This window comes from Watersipora subatra, chromosome 5 (assembly GCF_963576615.1).
Source record: "Watersipora subatra chromosome 5, tzWatSuba1.1, whole genome shotgun sequence".
Classification (NCBI taxonomy): Eukaryota; Metazoa; Bryozoa; class Gymnolaemata; order Cheilostomatida; family Watersiporidae; genus Watersipora; species Watersipora subatra.
The window spans coordinates 15,930,216-15,946,759 of record NC_088712.1 but is presented as its reverse complement, the minus strand read 5'-3'; the positions used below and the strand labels follow the sequence as shown (position 1 = coordinate 15,946,759).

The 16,544-nt window shown below is 34.2% G+C and overlaps 1 protein-coding gene across 1 annotated transcript; it reads right to left on the bottom strand.

Moving 5' to 3' along the window:
• Nucleotides 1-5,540: 5,540 nt before the first annotated feature.
• LOC137397143 (uncharacterized) lies at nucleotides 5,541-7,499 on the bottom strand. The gene is made up of 3 exons (XM_068083431.1): nucleotides 7,274-7,499; nucleotides 6,688-7,183; nucleotides 5,541-6,567 (listed from the first exon to the last, which is right to left on the bottom strand). Exons 1-3 carry the CDS (start codon nucleotides 7,497-7,499, stop codon nucleotides 5,541-5,543), a joined length of 1,749 nt encoding a protein of 582 aa, XP_067939532.1.
• Between the last annotated feature and the right edge of the window lie 9,045 nt (nucleotides 7,500-16,544).

Genomic DNA, 16,544 nt, shown 5'->3' with positions numbered 1-16,544 from the left:
AGGTAGCAGCATGGTAGTTGATAAACTTGGCTTAACTAGGTTATCACCTCTAAACTTTTCAACAGACTCAGATTTGCTCTCGCATCACGCTTATGACTGCCAAATTATTTGGTTGCTTTAACTAAGTTAGGCCCAACATTTTTATTCTCAATTAATTTCCATGAACACTTTATCATCCTAAGTCTTGTATTTACTTTTTAAATGAATTACATCATTTTTAACCATGTTCAAATCACTACAATTAAAATTTTTTAAATATGTTTTTGGCTTCTTCAACTGAACGTTTAACGTCCTGCCCTGTTACTATCAGCACATTGGCCCCAGTATCAAACATAAACTCAACATTTTTCCATAAACTTCAAATTACGGCAATATTCTTTGATTTAGTAACTGGTCTTCTCAATATTTTTTAAAGCAAGCAAATCTTACAGTTCTGTCTCTGTTAATATCACTGTACCTGTCAACAGATCTATTTGTTTTCCTCCTCTCATTCTGACTGTCTCTCATACCTGTTCAATATATTCAATATATTTTTCACCTCGTAATGTTTTCTTTTCTTCTACCTTTTTTATTACCATCTCTAGTTCCTTTCTTTTAATAACTGTTGTGCATATTCATCTTTTGCTCATCATACATATTGTCTCTTTCAAACCTGTCTATAGTTTTATCCCTGCATCTACTTCACTTATATCTATCTCATATTTATGTGCTTTTTCTGTATCTACTGTATCTGTATTTTCTGTATCTGTATCCGTATCTTTTTATGTATCTTGACAGCCATATATATTATAGCGGCTGTAAAGGCTACCTCCTAGCTTACATTAGCAGCTCGTAGCTTATACCTTGCTAATCAATGCATATCTTGGCAATATGGAAATGAATTAACTCGTTTTCCACACAAAAATTCATTAGAAGGACAACTCCACAATTTATAGACACCTATGATTGCAATTATACTAACCTTTATCTTGACTACATTATTCACAACTTTCTCCCTATCTACAACTATAACTCTTATTGCTATTGTCGCTATGGTAAGAACAAGCCTAATCTCCCGACCTTGCTACATTCTCAAATCCTCATCCCATACCTACCATCTTACTCATTACTACTATTACCATCATACTTTTTACTATTTCTAGGACTAATTTTAAGATATTTTCTACCCCTGAAATATATATTTCATCACCATCATTAAACAACTGTACATGGCTGTAATACCAAACATCTCTGCTATCATCATCTTAAGTTCACTTATCAAATAACCACATCTAATCTAAAGAACTTGTAGAGTTGAGGCTCTAAATAATCTTTCAAAGTTAATTGCCATGCCACGAGATCCCAATGCCTAATTTTATATGTCCGAATATATTTATATATTCAGGTATATTAAATATATATATATTTATTTATATATGTTTAATATACATCGAATTTTGTTCTTTTCTACACTTATTGATCACTCTGCCCAATGGCTCTAAAAAACTAAACTAACTTTTTTCTTTCAATTACGAACCCTAAACATTTGTTAAACTAATAAAATTTTTGGTTCAAATAAAACAAATTTGTTGCCAATCACATGTAAGCAATAGAAAGAATTTGCTAGAAAATTCCATTTCGATTTATGTTTTAAAACCATAAACCAGATACCTAATTGTCATGGCAATAACAAGTTCACCGTGCAGATCCATGCAAAAGAAGCTTCAAAAGATTAGCGTGAGTGAAAGTCACAGAAGGTTTTGTATCTATCCTGCAGAGTGTTCTGTTGAAAATAATATGTATTTTTAGGTACAAAAATATATGCATAATTGATTCTCAAGGTATCCCATAAATACTTGTATAGCATGCTTTATGGAGTTGTGCATATTTTAACACTGCTAATATGTTACATAACAACACAAAAAAACACCCAAATTTTTCAACACTGGCAGTGGTTGCTCGGAGACCATAATTTTATTGATGAACAACATGCAATTTGACTTATTCAACAGCTACATTCAAATTAGCCTAAATAAATATTGTACTTAGCCTTGCAGATTATTTAAATAAAAAGGGAATGCATTTTTAAATAAGTTATGATATGAATTTTATGGTTTCATCCAACAATTGTGGAAAATAGTTTATATAAAAATGGCACACAAATTGACCCAAGCTCTCCAACAAGACACTAATAACAATCATATGTATGCTGAAACTAGGGAAATCTTAAAGTTGTATATTTGGTACAGGTAATGTTGAATCGTTATAGTGTTATAAAACAAAGCATAACATTTTATATTTATATACATTTATTGTATTGTTTTGTTTATATAATTTTACTCAAAGACAATTAGAGAGGTTGTTTCATAGTACTGTAGACAATTCTGTAACAAAAACCTTCCAAAAACATAAACACCAGATAACATATACTATTTATAGGATGTTTTTGTTTTTGCACTACAAAAATTTCTTGCCAACTTAAGGTGTTTTGTCGGCGACTTTTCAAGTTTAATTTGAAGGGTTACCAGTGTCATTGCACTTGAAAAAGAAAATATATGTGTGTATTGTGTTATTTCTATTAAAAATACAACTTCCAGTACATTGTAGTCGGTCTTGATAGATCGTCAGATGTGTCGGCCAAATAATAGGTAGCTACAAAATTCTTCATTAATACTCAATGACAATCGATTGCCGCAAAAGTTACGCCATCGGTCTACCAATTTAAATGTCATGAGTTGGAGTATCATCAAAATTTATCTTTTATTCTAAACATCAGTTGTATGTACAGCTAGAAAACAAACAGAGAGTACCACTTTTTATAGCGATCATACTTTAGTTTTTTTATTATTATAGACATAACGGTGTTTACAGGTACATTAGTTTCAATTTGTGATAGACTTCAAAGTTAAAAAAATACTAAACAAATTGTATTGAATGAACATTGAAAATTTACGCTCACCATTAAATTATTGTAAAATTACTGCAGTCATGTTCAATGAACCCGGTTAAATTTGTCAGAAAAAGCAAAAGTTTGTCAGTGAAAACTAATACAATTAGCCCAACTAATATAAAGGTAAGCCTAGTCTTTCCCTTTCACATGACCAAATGCATGAGCTTGAGAAGATCACATAATAAATTAGGCAATTAATATGTAATTACCTGTTCGTACAACATAAACTTCCCATCTATCTACTTCTAAACTTTTACTAGCACATTGTAGAAGTGCCTACTGTAGCAATTGTTTCAAAATTATCTGAAAATTTCTGCCTAAAGTTAATTGTGCTTCAGTTAGTCTGCTAGCTTTAGTTTAGTTAGTTGTGAGCAGATTTGGAGGAAGTTTAAATGCTTTTGATTAAAAGTACTCTGGAAAAGTTTTTATGTTCTCTTTTATATTTTAATGCTAATGAAAGTTGTTTTTATTACAAAACTTTTTGTGCCCAATTTTTATAATTTATTTAATATTTTTAACACTAAAAATATAAAGTAAAATATACCTGAAATATACAATAAGGTATTAATGAATAGTCCTAGATCAAAGTTTTGTATGTTTTAATAGCTGAAGCAAAGCTCGAAAGAAGCTTTTGAACTGTTTTGGAATAGTCCATACATAGCAATTGGCATGGTCTAGCAGATCTAGAACATATAGTCTGGTCATATCATATGGTTGACACTTGCTAATGAGAAGGAATTGTTGGAAGTTTGGGTCCTTAAATGTTGAAACAATTCCTGAATAAAAAAATGATATTCAAGCCAAAGTATGGGATAAATTTTTACTTTTTAAAGTATGTTGGTAAGCAACCTGGAACACAGATTTAGCCTAAACCTAAACTTATCATAATACATGTGACTGTATTGACAGATTACATGATATACATGTCACATATTAAGCAGCATTAACTCATTCTTTAAGTTAGATATTTCTCTCTCCTGAAACTAGTCTCTAACGCTGCAGGCTGCTGCTAGTAAAAATAATTACAGATATTAGTTATTTGATGTCACACAATGCATTTAAAACTAACAAATACTCCACAATTTGCAACTAAATGTGATGATGAATGTTGCTGGGCATATTCCATTAACACAGATTTTGAAACATGCTTGCTCGTTTTAGGTTACAAGCAACAAATTTTAAAATATATCTCCAAAACAAGCAAGAATTTGGCAAGTTTTTGGTAGATGAAAAAAACCCTTGCAATGTCAAGAAAATTTTATGACTACTCTTCTGTCTATGGGTATCTGTTTAATTAAGATCTCATCTTTTCCTCTCAAATAAAATATTTTTTGTACAATAATTATTCACTTGTGGTTTGAATGTTCTGTTTTTATCTGTAGCAAAACATGAAAATAAATTTGATTATTCCTGAAAACCTTGAACTGTAATCTAGATCTTACCATAAAGTTAATTTTTATTATACATCATTCTGTTAATCTTTGCAATACAATAGTTTTAATTCATGATAGTTTTCTCTTATTGTTTGACTTCATCATATTAAAATAGGTGACAAGTCTGAAATTGATTATATTTGCACAGATTAGATCCCAACCAGCATAAATAGCAAAGTAAAAACTAAAGCCTATTAGTAGAAGTGTTCTAGTGTCTAAAGATGGATCCTTTGAGTGAATCTTATTAATCAGTTGACCAACAAGCATTGCTGGAGTAGCCTAAAGTGTGGCAATTTGTAGATAATAAAAAGGTTTTAGCACAAAAGTTAGCGTTGGTTGCTAAATTTTCTTTCTATTGATTTTTTTTTACCAAATAATTTTAATAAATAAAACTAGTAGCTTGAGCAAGCATAAATCTTTGCTGCAATATAAGCTGATATTATAATTTACATCAGCATTAGAAAAAAGATTACGTCATGATCTCTAACACAATCATTAACATGAAGCAGGCTTTGCAAGGCTAAAAACCATCAATGGTTGGCAGATGCTATACGTACGACTATGGTTTATCCGATGTATACCCAATTTAATGTGTAGTGGTTACCGTAGTGGTTTGCAAAAAAATGTTCCTAGTTCTGATGAACAACAAAGTGTACTTTGCGTTGAAATATTCTAATATATATAACCGTAAAACCCAACTGACATTCATAATTACAGGCATGTAAATGTGAAATTAAAAAATGTTTCCATGAATCCTATTATTAGTAAAATTTTAAATTTTAATTTTTAGTAATCCCGTCATGCCCTTTTTGTTCAATCAACAATGTGGAGTTGTTTGCATAGACATATAATTGGCTTAATTTTGGTGAAGGAAAAAGTGATTTTGGTGTAATAAGTGCTTTTATCCTTGTATAGTGCACCAACTAACTTGACATCAAGACCGCTTGTATTCGAATGACACAATAATAGGTATAACATAACGAATGACCTAACGAATGGCATAACCACAGGTAAGAAACACAGAGACAGCAATCCATGAGACAGTAATTACTTGTACACAGAATAAGTAATAGTAATACATGCAGTAGCAAGAGTAAATGATATAGGCTTATAAAATAATACATGCACGCATAGGTTACTATATATACATAAACTACACCTCCCCCTGATCTCCAAGATCAACTAAAACCAGCTACATAAAGATCTGGGGGTTTCCTAGCCCTAGCTGGTCTAGTGGCATTGTTAGCTGCAGTTGAATAATTGTTGTGACTGTCTTTAGTTACAGGTGGAGTTTCAACGTTTATTAAACCCTCGATTGACTCGTTAGTATTAGTATTAGCTATGTCTAACCCACAGTCTAAAGTAGCTGGCTGTTTATCAACTCTCCAACAAAATTTTATGTCTCCTATATGGCGAGTCATGTCATCCACTTTAACCGCTGTGTTGGAGACCAAGGAAGTAACCTTACCAGTTTTCCACACTGATGTGCACTTGGTGTTACCTGGTTTTACATACACCTGGTCACCCACTTTGTAAGGGTTTAAACTAATGTCCCGTTTAGCCGTTATTCTAGTAGTTTCTTGTTTCTGAGGATTGTAATTAAACAATCTCCTAAATGGCACAACACCATCGGCATTAGGAGAATTGTTGTACCAATATAGCATGTCATTGACAGTACCACCGGAGCGGGCAAGCATGCGTTTAATAGTACGATGATTGCGTTCTATCATTCCATTGCCAGAAGCTCTATAAGCACAGCTGTAGATATGATTTACACCCCATTTTTCAAGAAGAGGCTTGAACGACCTATAGCAAGGTCCATTATCTGACAATATTTCTACTGGAGACCCGCGCTCACAAAATATGTGGTCTAACTGTTCCATGACAGCATGAGAAGTTTTGTTTCTTAACTTTCTCCAAATTGCAAACCTGCTCGGTCCACAGTCAATAACAGTCAAGTACGGGATTCCCTGGTAGTGTGTTATATCAGTTGCTAAACGATACCAATCATTTTCCATGTTTACTTGACCAGTTTCCCAATGAGCTGGTGAAGGATCGACCCGTTTGCACACATGACAGTGCTTCACTACTTCTTCAATGTCTTTCTTTTTTACAGTAGGCCCCCACCTTTCTGTGGCTAGATACCATGTACGATCAACGCCTAGGTGATGAGCTTCATGTAGATCACGCAGTTTCCCTTCTATACTGTCAGAAGTTGTTAGATTTACAGCACATAATCGTTTCTCCAACCATTTGCGGGGAACTCTAGTCAGTTCATCAGCTTAATTGTCTTCAGACTTTACAAGAGTTATTTGTAAGACCAACTGATACTCACTGATTAGATCATTTAGTAGATTGAGGCGTCGTTTCACCAGCATATCACTGAGGCCGCTCACCTTTGGTCTTTTACAGTCCTGTAATACAGATTTCACCCATCCAAATACTGTGGCAGAGTCTGTCAAAATTGTCACATTTTTGAGATTCCATTTCATAGCCATATCGATTGCTTTGATAGCTCCTTCTAACTCTGCCATATTGATATGGGCCCCATCATTGACACCTCTCAACCAACTTGCATCCTCTACTATCTGATTATCAATCTCGACACATGATTTTATTGCCAAGCTGCTAGCATCGCACCACAGTTTACCACTCTCAGATGCAGGTACTTTCCATTGACCAGTTACAAGGTCATGGCGGTGTATGCTGTTATTAATCTCATCTAATCTTTTCTTGACATTACCGGGTACCTCATCGTCCCACCCGTAAGCGTTAATTTCTCTTTTGAGATAGCTACATGCTACTCGCAACCACCTTGCAACTAGATAGTGACCAATATACTTGCCACAAATTGAGTACAGTTCTCATTTGGTCACAGTGGAATGCACTTCTGGCAGCTCAGAGTCTCTACTCCACTTGAGAGTACCGCTCATGGAAGCCTTTACTCTCAAACCCAGTACTCGTGCGCTTGACAGACTTTCTGGTTCTTTTGACAGTAAGCCGTACTTCTGCAGATGATCCTTCACTTTCAACGCTGACACAACATCTTCATTTACCACAATATCATCTATGTAATGATCTGTGCCTTTGGCTATCTTCTCATCCATTGACAGAACCTTCGCTAAGATACGAGACATTATCATAGGTGCCACATTCAAGCCAAACCCTAACCTTGTCATCACATATAACTGACCATTGAATCGAACAGCTTGAAACCGTTGTAGTGAACTGTCCACATGAAGTTGTAGGTATGCCTTTGTCAGAACTAACATACACACATTGTTCCCTAATGTTCCCACTGCCTCAGTTTTTCTTGACATATAGCTACGTCATTTCCAGAATTGCTGTTCACATGCTTGTTTAACTCCCTGCTATAGTCTATCACTGGTCTCACCTTTCTACCTTTGTTTGACTGAAAGACTGCCATCAGTGGAATTATGCTACTTACGTTGCCATGAATCTTCACATCATGTGGCTCCAGCCAGCCATTAGAGATCCACTGCTCAATCTCACAGCTGTATTGTTTTTTATAGTCGGAGTTTATAGCATACTCAGCGCATTGATTTTTCAACTCTGATTCGCGGCTTTTCCATTTCCATACTACCGTCCACTTAGTTCCATCAAATACAGCTTTGAAGTCAGTATCTTCGATAGTCAAACAGTCTGTCTCAGGCTTTTTCAACTCGGAGTTATCTTCATATAACATAGCAACCACAGGCTGTGATGCACATCCAAATGTTACCCTGTCTCTTGCATGTATTGTCACACCTTTAAAATTGTAGATTTCGTCTGCACCAAGAATCAACCCGCACCCACATACTAACTCAGGTACTACCAAGCAACGTAACTGAATAGTGTCACAATGGTTTATAGCTACATTGATGTCAGCTTCTTCACAGCATTGCGTGCTATTTCCATTTAACATCTTTACTGTCCTTTGTTGCCCTCTTATGCCAAGACCTAATTTACGAACAACACTAACTGAGATTACCGACTGCTCACATCCACTATCAATTAGAGTTTTTATGGACAGTCTATGAAGCCTCACAAATATAATTGGCAGCGTCGTCTCTAGTGTTGGTTGTTGGGAAGAGCATGCGATGCTGAGGCTCCCCCATTCTCATTTTCCTGCTGCTCCTTAGCTGTCCAGTTTATGCTTATATAACTGATGTTATTGCGGTTGTAACCACAAATTGGCTTACTAGAAAAACTTTTCGTTTTTCTTCCTGTAGGACAATGTCTTGAAATATGTCCAAAACCTGAGCAAGCATAGCATTGAACACCCTTTGCTGGTTGATTATGTGTGTCATGTGTAGCAGCACCGCATACATAAGATGACGCACCTGAATTTGAAGAAAGAATTGCTCGAGCTCTAGTTAAAATTTCCCTTAACTCCATCTCCTCTATGGCAGCCGTAGCTTTAAGCTGGCATGCTACTTCGGATGGCAGCCCTGACATAAAGCCACATTTGAGAAGCGGTTCTGGATTAGTCTGTCCCATAGATTCTACAAGCCTTCTCAAATCTGCTAGGTAAACGTCTACTGTTTCGTTATCTTGCAAAGCTCGCTCACGTAGTTGACTGTAGGCACTGTTATATTTACGCTGAATGCTGTCAGTAGTTCTTTCTTCAGCTTAACATAGTCACCCTTCACATCCTCAGACAGCTGCTCATACAACGCAAATGCTGAGCCATTTAAGAATAGCGGTACAAATGTTTTAAGATCCTCGATTTTTTGTAGTTTAGCCACCAGTTCTAGTTTGCTGATCCAAGTGCCGAACTCTCCACTGATATTATTGTCCTCGTAAGATTTGATTAAATCAGATAGTTTTACTGCCATTGTTTCTTATAGCCGAAATAGCTGTAGTAAGTGCTTTTATCTTTGTATAGTGCACCAGCTAACTTGACACCCAGACCGCTTGTATTCGAATGACACAATAATAGGTATAACATAACAAATGACGTAACGAATGGCGTAACCACTAGGTAGGAAACACAGAGACAGCAATCCATGAGACAGTGATTACTTGTACACAGAATAAGTAATAGTATTACATGCAGTAGCAAGAGTAAATGATATACATGTAGGCTTATAAAATAATACATGCACGCATAGGTTACTATATATACATAAACTACAGAAATATTCTAATATATATATAACCGTAAAACCCAACTGACATTCATAATTACAGGCATGTAAATGTGAAATTAAAAAATGTTTCCATGAATCCTATTATTAGTAAAATTTTAAATTTTAATTTTTAGTAATCCCGTCATGCCCTTTTTGTTCAATCAACAATGTGGAGTTGTTTGCATAGACATATAATTGGCTTAATTTTGGTGAAGGAAAAAGTGTGTGAAAACTTTACTAAGGCTGTAAATAGAGAGTTGAACATCTCCGATTGTAAAATAGTATTTGATTGCCGACATATACAACATTTAAGAAACTATTCTCTTAGAGTTTCCAACTCTCATCACTTTTTGTGTTACGCTCTAAGCACAAGGTTGTTCAATTCTTTAACTATGATTTTTATTCTTCAGAACTTATTAGCTTTGCTATCCCATTGACATTACCAATATATCTTATATTTTTCTTATTATATGTTCAGTTTATTTCATGATGACTGAAATATGCGGTTGCATGTTTTTAGCAAAAGAACAACATTACAGAAAGTGACAAAGACAAGGTCAAAACAGTTGGAGCACTATGTGCAGATTTTAATAATGGCTAAGAAGCAGAATGTTTAGATGAATCATACAATGTTTTGTTTACAGATGGAATAGTTTGCTGGGAAAAAATCATTTTAGTAAATACTCTTAATTCTAATGAACTTTGCTGCTTGTATGTTTTATCAGCTCCCTAGTTCAAGCATGAAGTTTAAATCAATAAATTCGGGTTCAGAAATACTCAATAAAGTTCATATAACTGCCTTAGATATTGTAACTAGAAGGAAACGATTATATTTTAAATTAAGAATTTATATGTGAGATCCACTTACTGAATTAGTTGGTGGTAGCTATCCATACATATATATTCTGCATCACTCAGTGCCATAAAAAGTGGTAACAACTTATTTTGTAACACACATTGACTTCTTTAAGGTACAATACTAACTAAACCAATACATAAAGCATTGCATGGTGCCTTTTCTACCAACAAATATAAATAAATCTATTATATTAAGGGTTTCTGGTACAGAAGTAGCAATAAAAGCCATTAGGTCCTCCCGGTAGCTCCACAATCTGTTTGGAACAAAAACCAAAACCATTACCAGCAGTGTACTATGTAAATAAAGTCTTAGTATATATTGTTCTTTATAATTAATTCATTACTATTTAAAAAGTAATTTTTAGACTGATATACATACTAGCTAGACTAATCATTTTATACCAAAAAGTAAAAGTTTGTAAGAATCAGTTAAAATGATTTTTTATTTGTAGATTGTGTAGAATAATATTCTAAATGGGTTTCTACATTTTTGGCCATTATTATGCATATTCCATGTGCACATGCTGAGTCCCCTTTAATAGGTCTGCAATACTGTTTGGTATTAAAACTCTGTCCGGTTCTTGAGAACCAAAGCTTTAAACACCCTGCTGAAGGATGGTTGGTTCAAAACTAAAGAAATCCTTAGCATGATCAGACATATTGCTAGTGTAATTATAAAATAATATATTAGTACCAAATATCCTTTTATCTGTTTGTTTGAGTTGATTCCTTAGTATTCTAAGTATAGAGTTTAATGTCAACTTTAAATTTTTATCTGTATTACAAAATAGATAGTTTGTTATTGGAAAACAAAATATTTTTGTTGACAATCTTTGAGCATATTAACGCAGCCACAACCTTTGCTAGTTGCATGGCATTTGCACAACATTAAAAAAATGGATATGTTTCGTTACCGAAATTTGAAAATTTACTTAAAAAATAATCCACCTTTACTTTTTATACTTTAAAGAAAGCTTGCATCTTTGCAACATCATCGAAATAATCAAAACACTTACAGTGGCCTAAAACATTTAACGGAAGAATGAACTTCTTTTGAGAAAGACCTATTAAAACATATACTCACCAAAACTATTTAGAACAGTTTTACAATTGTTTTCCTCTACCCTTTAAAACTTGACTGTCTTTCTCAATGTGTGTCTGTAAACCCTGGTCATAATCTCCAGCAATCGAAAGATGTTAAACTTTTATTAAATTTATACAAATGTGCTCAAAATACAATGAATTCTAGTAAAGCGTTAGTGAGAAAATCTAGCAACTCACACTATTTTTCACCAAACAGACAAAAAAAGTGTTTCACTGCTCTGTGGGCTAAAACCATAATAAATCGTACATTTTTCAAAAATTTGTAAAATATTCACATTAGCATCATAGCTATTGAGCACGCATTCATCTTCACTTCATGATTTAAAATTAGAAGTAAAATACTGGTTAATACCACAAAAATGTTCACTTTGATTTGATTTGGTTTTTTCGCGATAAAAACTTTTGCAAGAAATAAAAATTTCCAATAAAAATTGTTATTATGTTAAAGAAAGTAGATAAATATACTTGAAAATGATTAAACAACAGAAGGTAAAAACAATAAAAACAGAGGTAAAATTGTGTTAATTCTGTCCAAGATTTAGTTTGATCCGTTTACGCTGTTACTTAGAAACAACATTTGTACACAGAGCCGCATGAATGCCGTTTTTTCCGATGGTTAAGGTTTTTGACCCACCCTGAGCAAGCCAGAATGCCAGCTGTTAAAGTTCAAAGGGTTGAGTACAATTTGTTATAATATACGTACATGTCGCAAAGAAATTTGCTATTATCAAAGTAACTGTACGAGAAACAGCAAAAATCTTGTTACGCAGTTTCAAACTGCAATGATGGCGACAAACTCATTTTTTACATCATCCTTCCCAACCAGGGCGATACATGCTTAAGCATAATAATGGCATCATGCATAATGATGTCATCGATCTTATGACAGTGCTTACTGCAATCTGCATACATGGAAAACAAAAGGTATTGCTGCTGCACGATGGTCTCTTGTGCCCAAACCGACACACACATATTTCTTATATGCCAAGGCATGACAACTCAGTAGCTCAGCTCACTGGCTCTTTTAACTGTGGCTTATTCCGTCACCAATTTGGTTCACCCGTGATAATATAGAGATACCTGTAAGACAGTCTTCCAGCTTTTCGGTAAAATGCCAGTATTTCAACAGCTCCGGCTTTCCATGTAAGCCAGTCCTTGCTTTACTAGCCAACGACAGAAAAGCCTCGAATATTGACTTTTTATCCCACATTGCAATACATAAAATTGTCGATAGCATTCACAAACTACTTTCAGTGAAAATAAACTACCTTGAATTGTTTAAGATTTTTTTTACTAAACAAGATAACCACTTGCTGACTGTTTGGTGCGTCTGAATGTATTTTTTCAATTAGTACATCATATTTGACTTTGTATGTAACAAAATCAATTGATACCTATCAATTGATAAGTTGGTTTAGTTACATAATAAAAATTTATCAATGTCACTTGCCCCTTTTGAACATCATTAAAATAATTGGTGCTAATCAATGTAAAGGTTTGATTGCTTTGATCTGAAGAATGTTTTAAGGGTTCACAGAATGCAAGTTATTTTCTGTAACACTCCTAAAAGTTTTTGTATTAAGCCCCGTGCTGTGTAGTAATATGTATTTCCTCAAAAAGTATGTTATAAATAGCTTTTGTTTCAGCTTTTTGAACTAGCTGAAACTATTATCAGCTATCAACCTCATCATATGAAGATTATGGTAGATAAACTAGCAAACCTCTTCAAGTCCACTGAAATTAACACCGAGGGAGATATTGTCAACAGGAGGATTTTGCAAACTGGTTCATGGGTAATTGTTGGAGAGTGAGAATTGGTATATAGCCATAATTATTTCTTACATAATCATAACTAATCAGCAATTAGTGTTGACTTATAAAAATAATGTATTTTTGTGAATTCTTCGGGTGATGACTACATGGATATTCTTTGACCAGCTAACAATAGCTAACGAAACGAGAAACTAGTTGGTTAATGAAAACAACATAAGGGAAATAAATATGTAACACATTTCTAAAATTTTAGACTTTAAACCTTATTTTACTATAACACCAGCATAATTTAAAATGGCTCTTGTACTAATTTATTCATTAACAAATTAAATTATTGCTACAATTTGTTACTAATATATTTAGATTGATGTGAAGTCTCAACATAGGTTTAGTATAATTTTTTAATCGTCATTACTGAGATAATAAAATACCAAGAACAAATAATATTTCCATCAACAGATTTATTATTTAACTAAATTAAACACACTCAATTATTTTAGGTTACAAAGTATTGAATTTACTTTCAGTAACGAGTGACGCAAATACAATAAAACAGTACAGTAGTGAAACCTTCCATAAAAATGTTGAATTTATTAGGCCGCCCTAAATGGTTACAATTCATCATTTCTACCAGTAGCAGATCTTTAAGAAAACTCTACAGTTACCATCATCATTCAATTGACCGACGGTAGTTACGCTGCTAAAACACTCACATCTAAAAAATGCCGATGTAAAACTGTCACAAAGAAAACATTTCAGTATATATATAGATGCAAAAATTGTGCCTTTTATATCTGTATGTTTCCTAAGTGTGACTTCACTGCAAAGTCAGATGACACAGTTTATGGCCACCGTATATTTAGGCATCTACAAGGAAGCAAAAGTACAGCTCAGCGCCACACTGATCACAGAAAACCATCAGATTTAACGATAGAAAAATCCTGTTCGTGTGGCACAACCATTCCAATTACCAATAAGAAAAGCTGGAAATGTAAAAGTTGTCAAAAGTATATTTGCATGTACTCTAACTGGTTTAAGGAGGGAAATATTGGGACTATACGAGCACATCAAAGTTATCAGCATAAGAATGAGGAGTTATCAGATATTAACAAAGAGATGTTTTGCATTTGCAAACAACTACACTGTAAAAACTGTCAGACTTAGTGCGTGTGAAAAGTGAGTGATTCAGTGCAGTGACTGCTTGAATAATGCATAATATTAGGCATTGGATGAATATTTTTCTGCAGTCCGAAAAACAATGCACTTTGTTAAAATATCCCCTTCTTTAAAACGCACTGTGATGAACTAAATATTGAATTAAATTCTCAGGCAATGCAATGAAATCGCATTCAGTGTGTATTTTGCCATTACCTATCAGTATATTACAATGCGCTTAATGCTTAAACATTGCACTTTGTATATAAAGCTAATGCGTATGATGCGTTTGTGATCCGCTTAACAGCGCCGAGTGAATTAAATTAAGATAAACACAATGAGTGCATAGAGAGCATTGATAATTATGCATTAACTGTTTATAATTTTTATGCGGTGAGGGTGTAGGCTTCAGGCATTTATGCACTGCTTGTGTTAACTAAATAAAAACTTGATAAGCGATTAAAATTTTGAACAGTAATGCGTCAGCTGCATTAAACTTGCAACACAGCCATTGCATTATTAGCAAAAATTTATGCACTGGTTGAATTGTTTACAAAAAAAACTCACTACATGCTTAATAGTTGACAAATAAATAAGATACAGTAAACAGTCAGCGCATTAAATTTCCACATTTATGCAATGGTTGTGTGATTTTGTACTTGAACTCAATAGGCGTGTATAGTTGAGAATATTAATGCATTGACTAGTTTAAGTATCAAGGTAGTCAGCGTCGTTTGTTTTGAAAGCCTATGAGCTGAATGTATTATTTACACTAAACCTCAACAGATTACCAGATGTTCAAATTCTGACCTGTCAATGTAATAGCTCATCTTAATTTACAATGCGATCAATTCATTAGGTCTGCACTAGCTCAGGCCCTAATCACTTTATCTGAATTGGAGTTGTCCCAATTTGAAATGGTCACGTGACCATTTCGAGTGGGGACAATTCTATTGCGGAATCCTACCTTTTTTCAATTGCTGTTTGCTGGTAATATCTGATGAGCATAGGTCTACATCTAAAGGATTACCAAACTTTGTTTTCATAATTACCGGTTTTCAACATGTCAAAGGAAGACCTTGACAAGCAGACACCAAGTGGTTAAACTTTTAATATGGCCATCCTCTGATCTACAGGTCTGTGTTATTATAGTAAGTGATTATATCTCGTGTGTATAATCTCAATGGCTTTAAGAGTTGGTCATTTTGCGAGATGGTCAAGGGCAGGCGACATTTCCAGCTGAATTACATCCAACATGGAGTAGTTTGAGACATGGAAAACAACACCAATATTTGAGGTGAACTCTGCATATGTGATTCCGTTTGCGACAAACCAAACCCTTGAAATTTTTTCCGCAAAAGAAAATTAACTATTTCCCAAAAAAAAACCAAGGTATATTCAACTTTACAAAATAAGACTTGACAATTTCTACAGAAAAGTGATACGGTTGATAGGGATGTGGAGAGCGGTAGACATAATTGGAATATTCCAATTGAATTGGAAGTTAATAAAACGGGTTAGTAATTCCTCCAACTATTATTAGTTTTTTAAGGCGACAAAGTTTTTCATTTCCCTAACTCATAAAGCGAACCGATTGGTTGAATAATAAAACCGATCATGTAATGTTTTGGGGGAGTTGCCCCCTCTCGCCTTTCGAGTTTAACTTCCTCCATCGGGAGTTGTTAACCCTTTGGCAGGTGAGCTCTGTTATCACCACCTACTAGTATTACTACCATTACCCTGTGTATACTTCTTCACTATGAAAATCAATTTGGTATTTTCACCATAGCTCCACCATTCTTGAAAAACTTTTATTTAATTCAAAGATGTGAGCTGTGAGCGAACTACTATAAATAAATGCCCCGACTCACACGCCCCTCACAAGTGTTTTATGTCTGCTACGTTAAACAGTTGGTAATTATAAATTGTCACTGCTATTATTATTTTAGAGCCGCAAATTTTCTGCAACCTAAATATAGTATGCAACTATTGATAATTGAACAAAAATATTGTTCTCCTGCTTTGGCGGAATTGTCCTCTCTCGCTTTTGATACTAGTTTAGCGACAGCATGTTTAATATCATTGGCCACTGCAAACAAAGTTGGCCAACTCCCAAGCAGCTTAGCTTGCCCATCACCATCTGTTAGTATATTATTATTA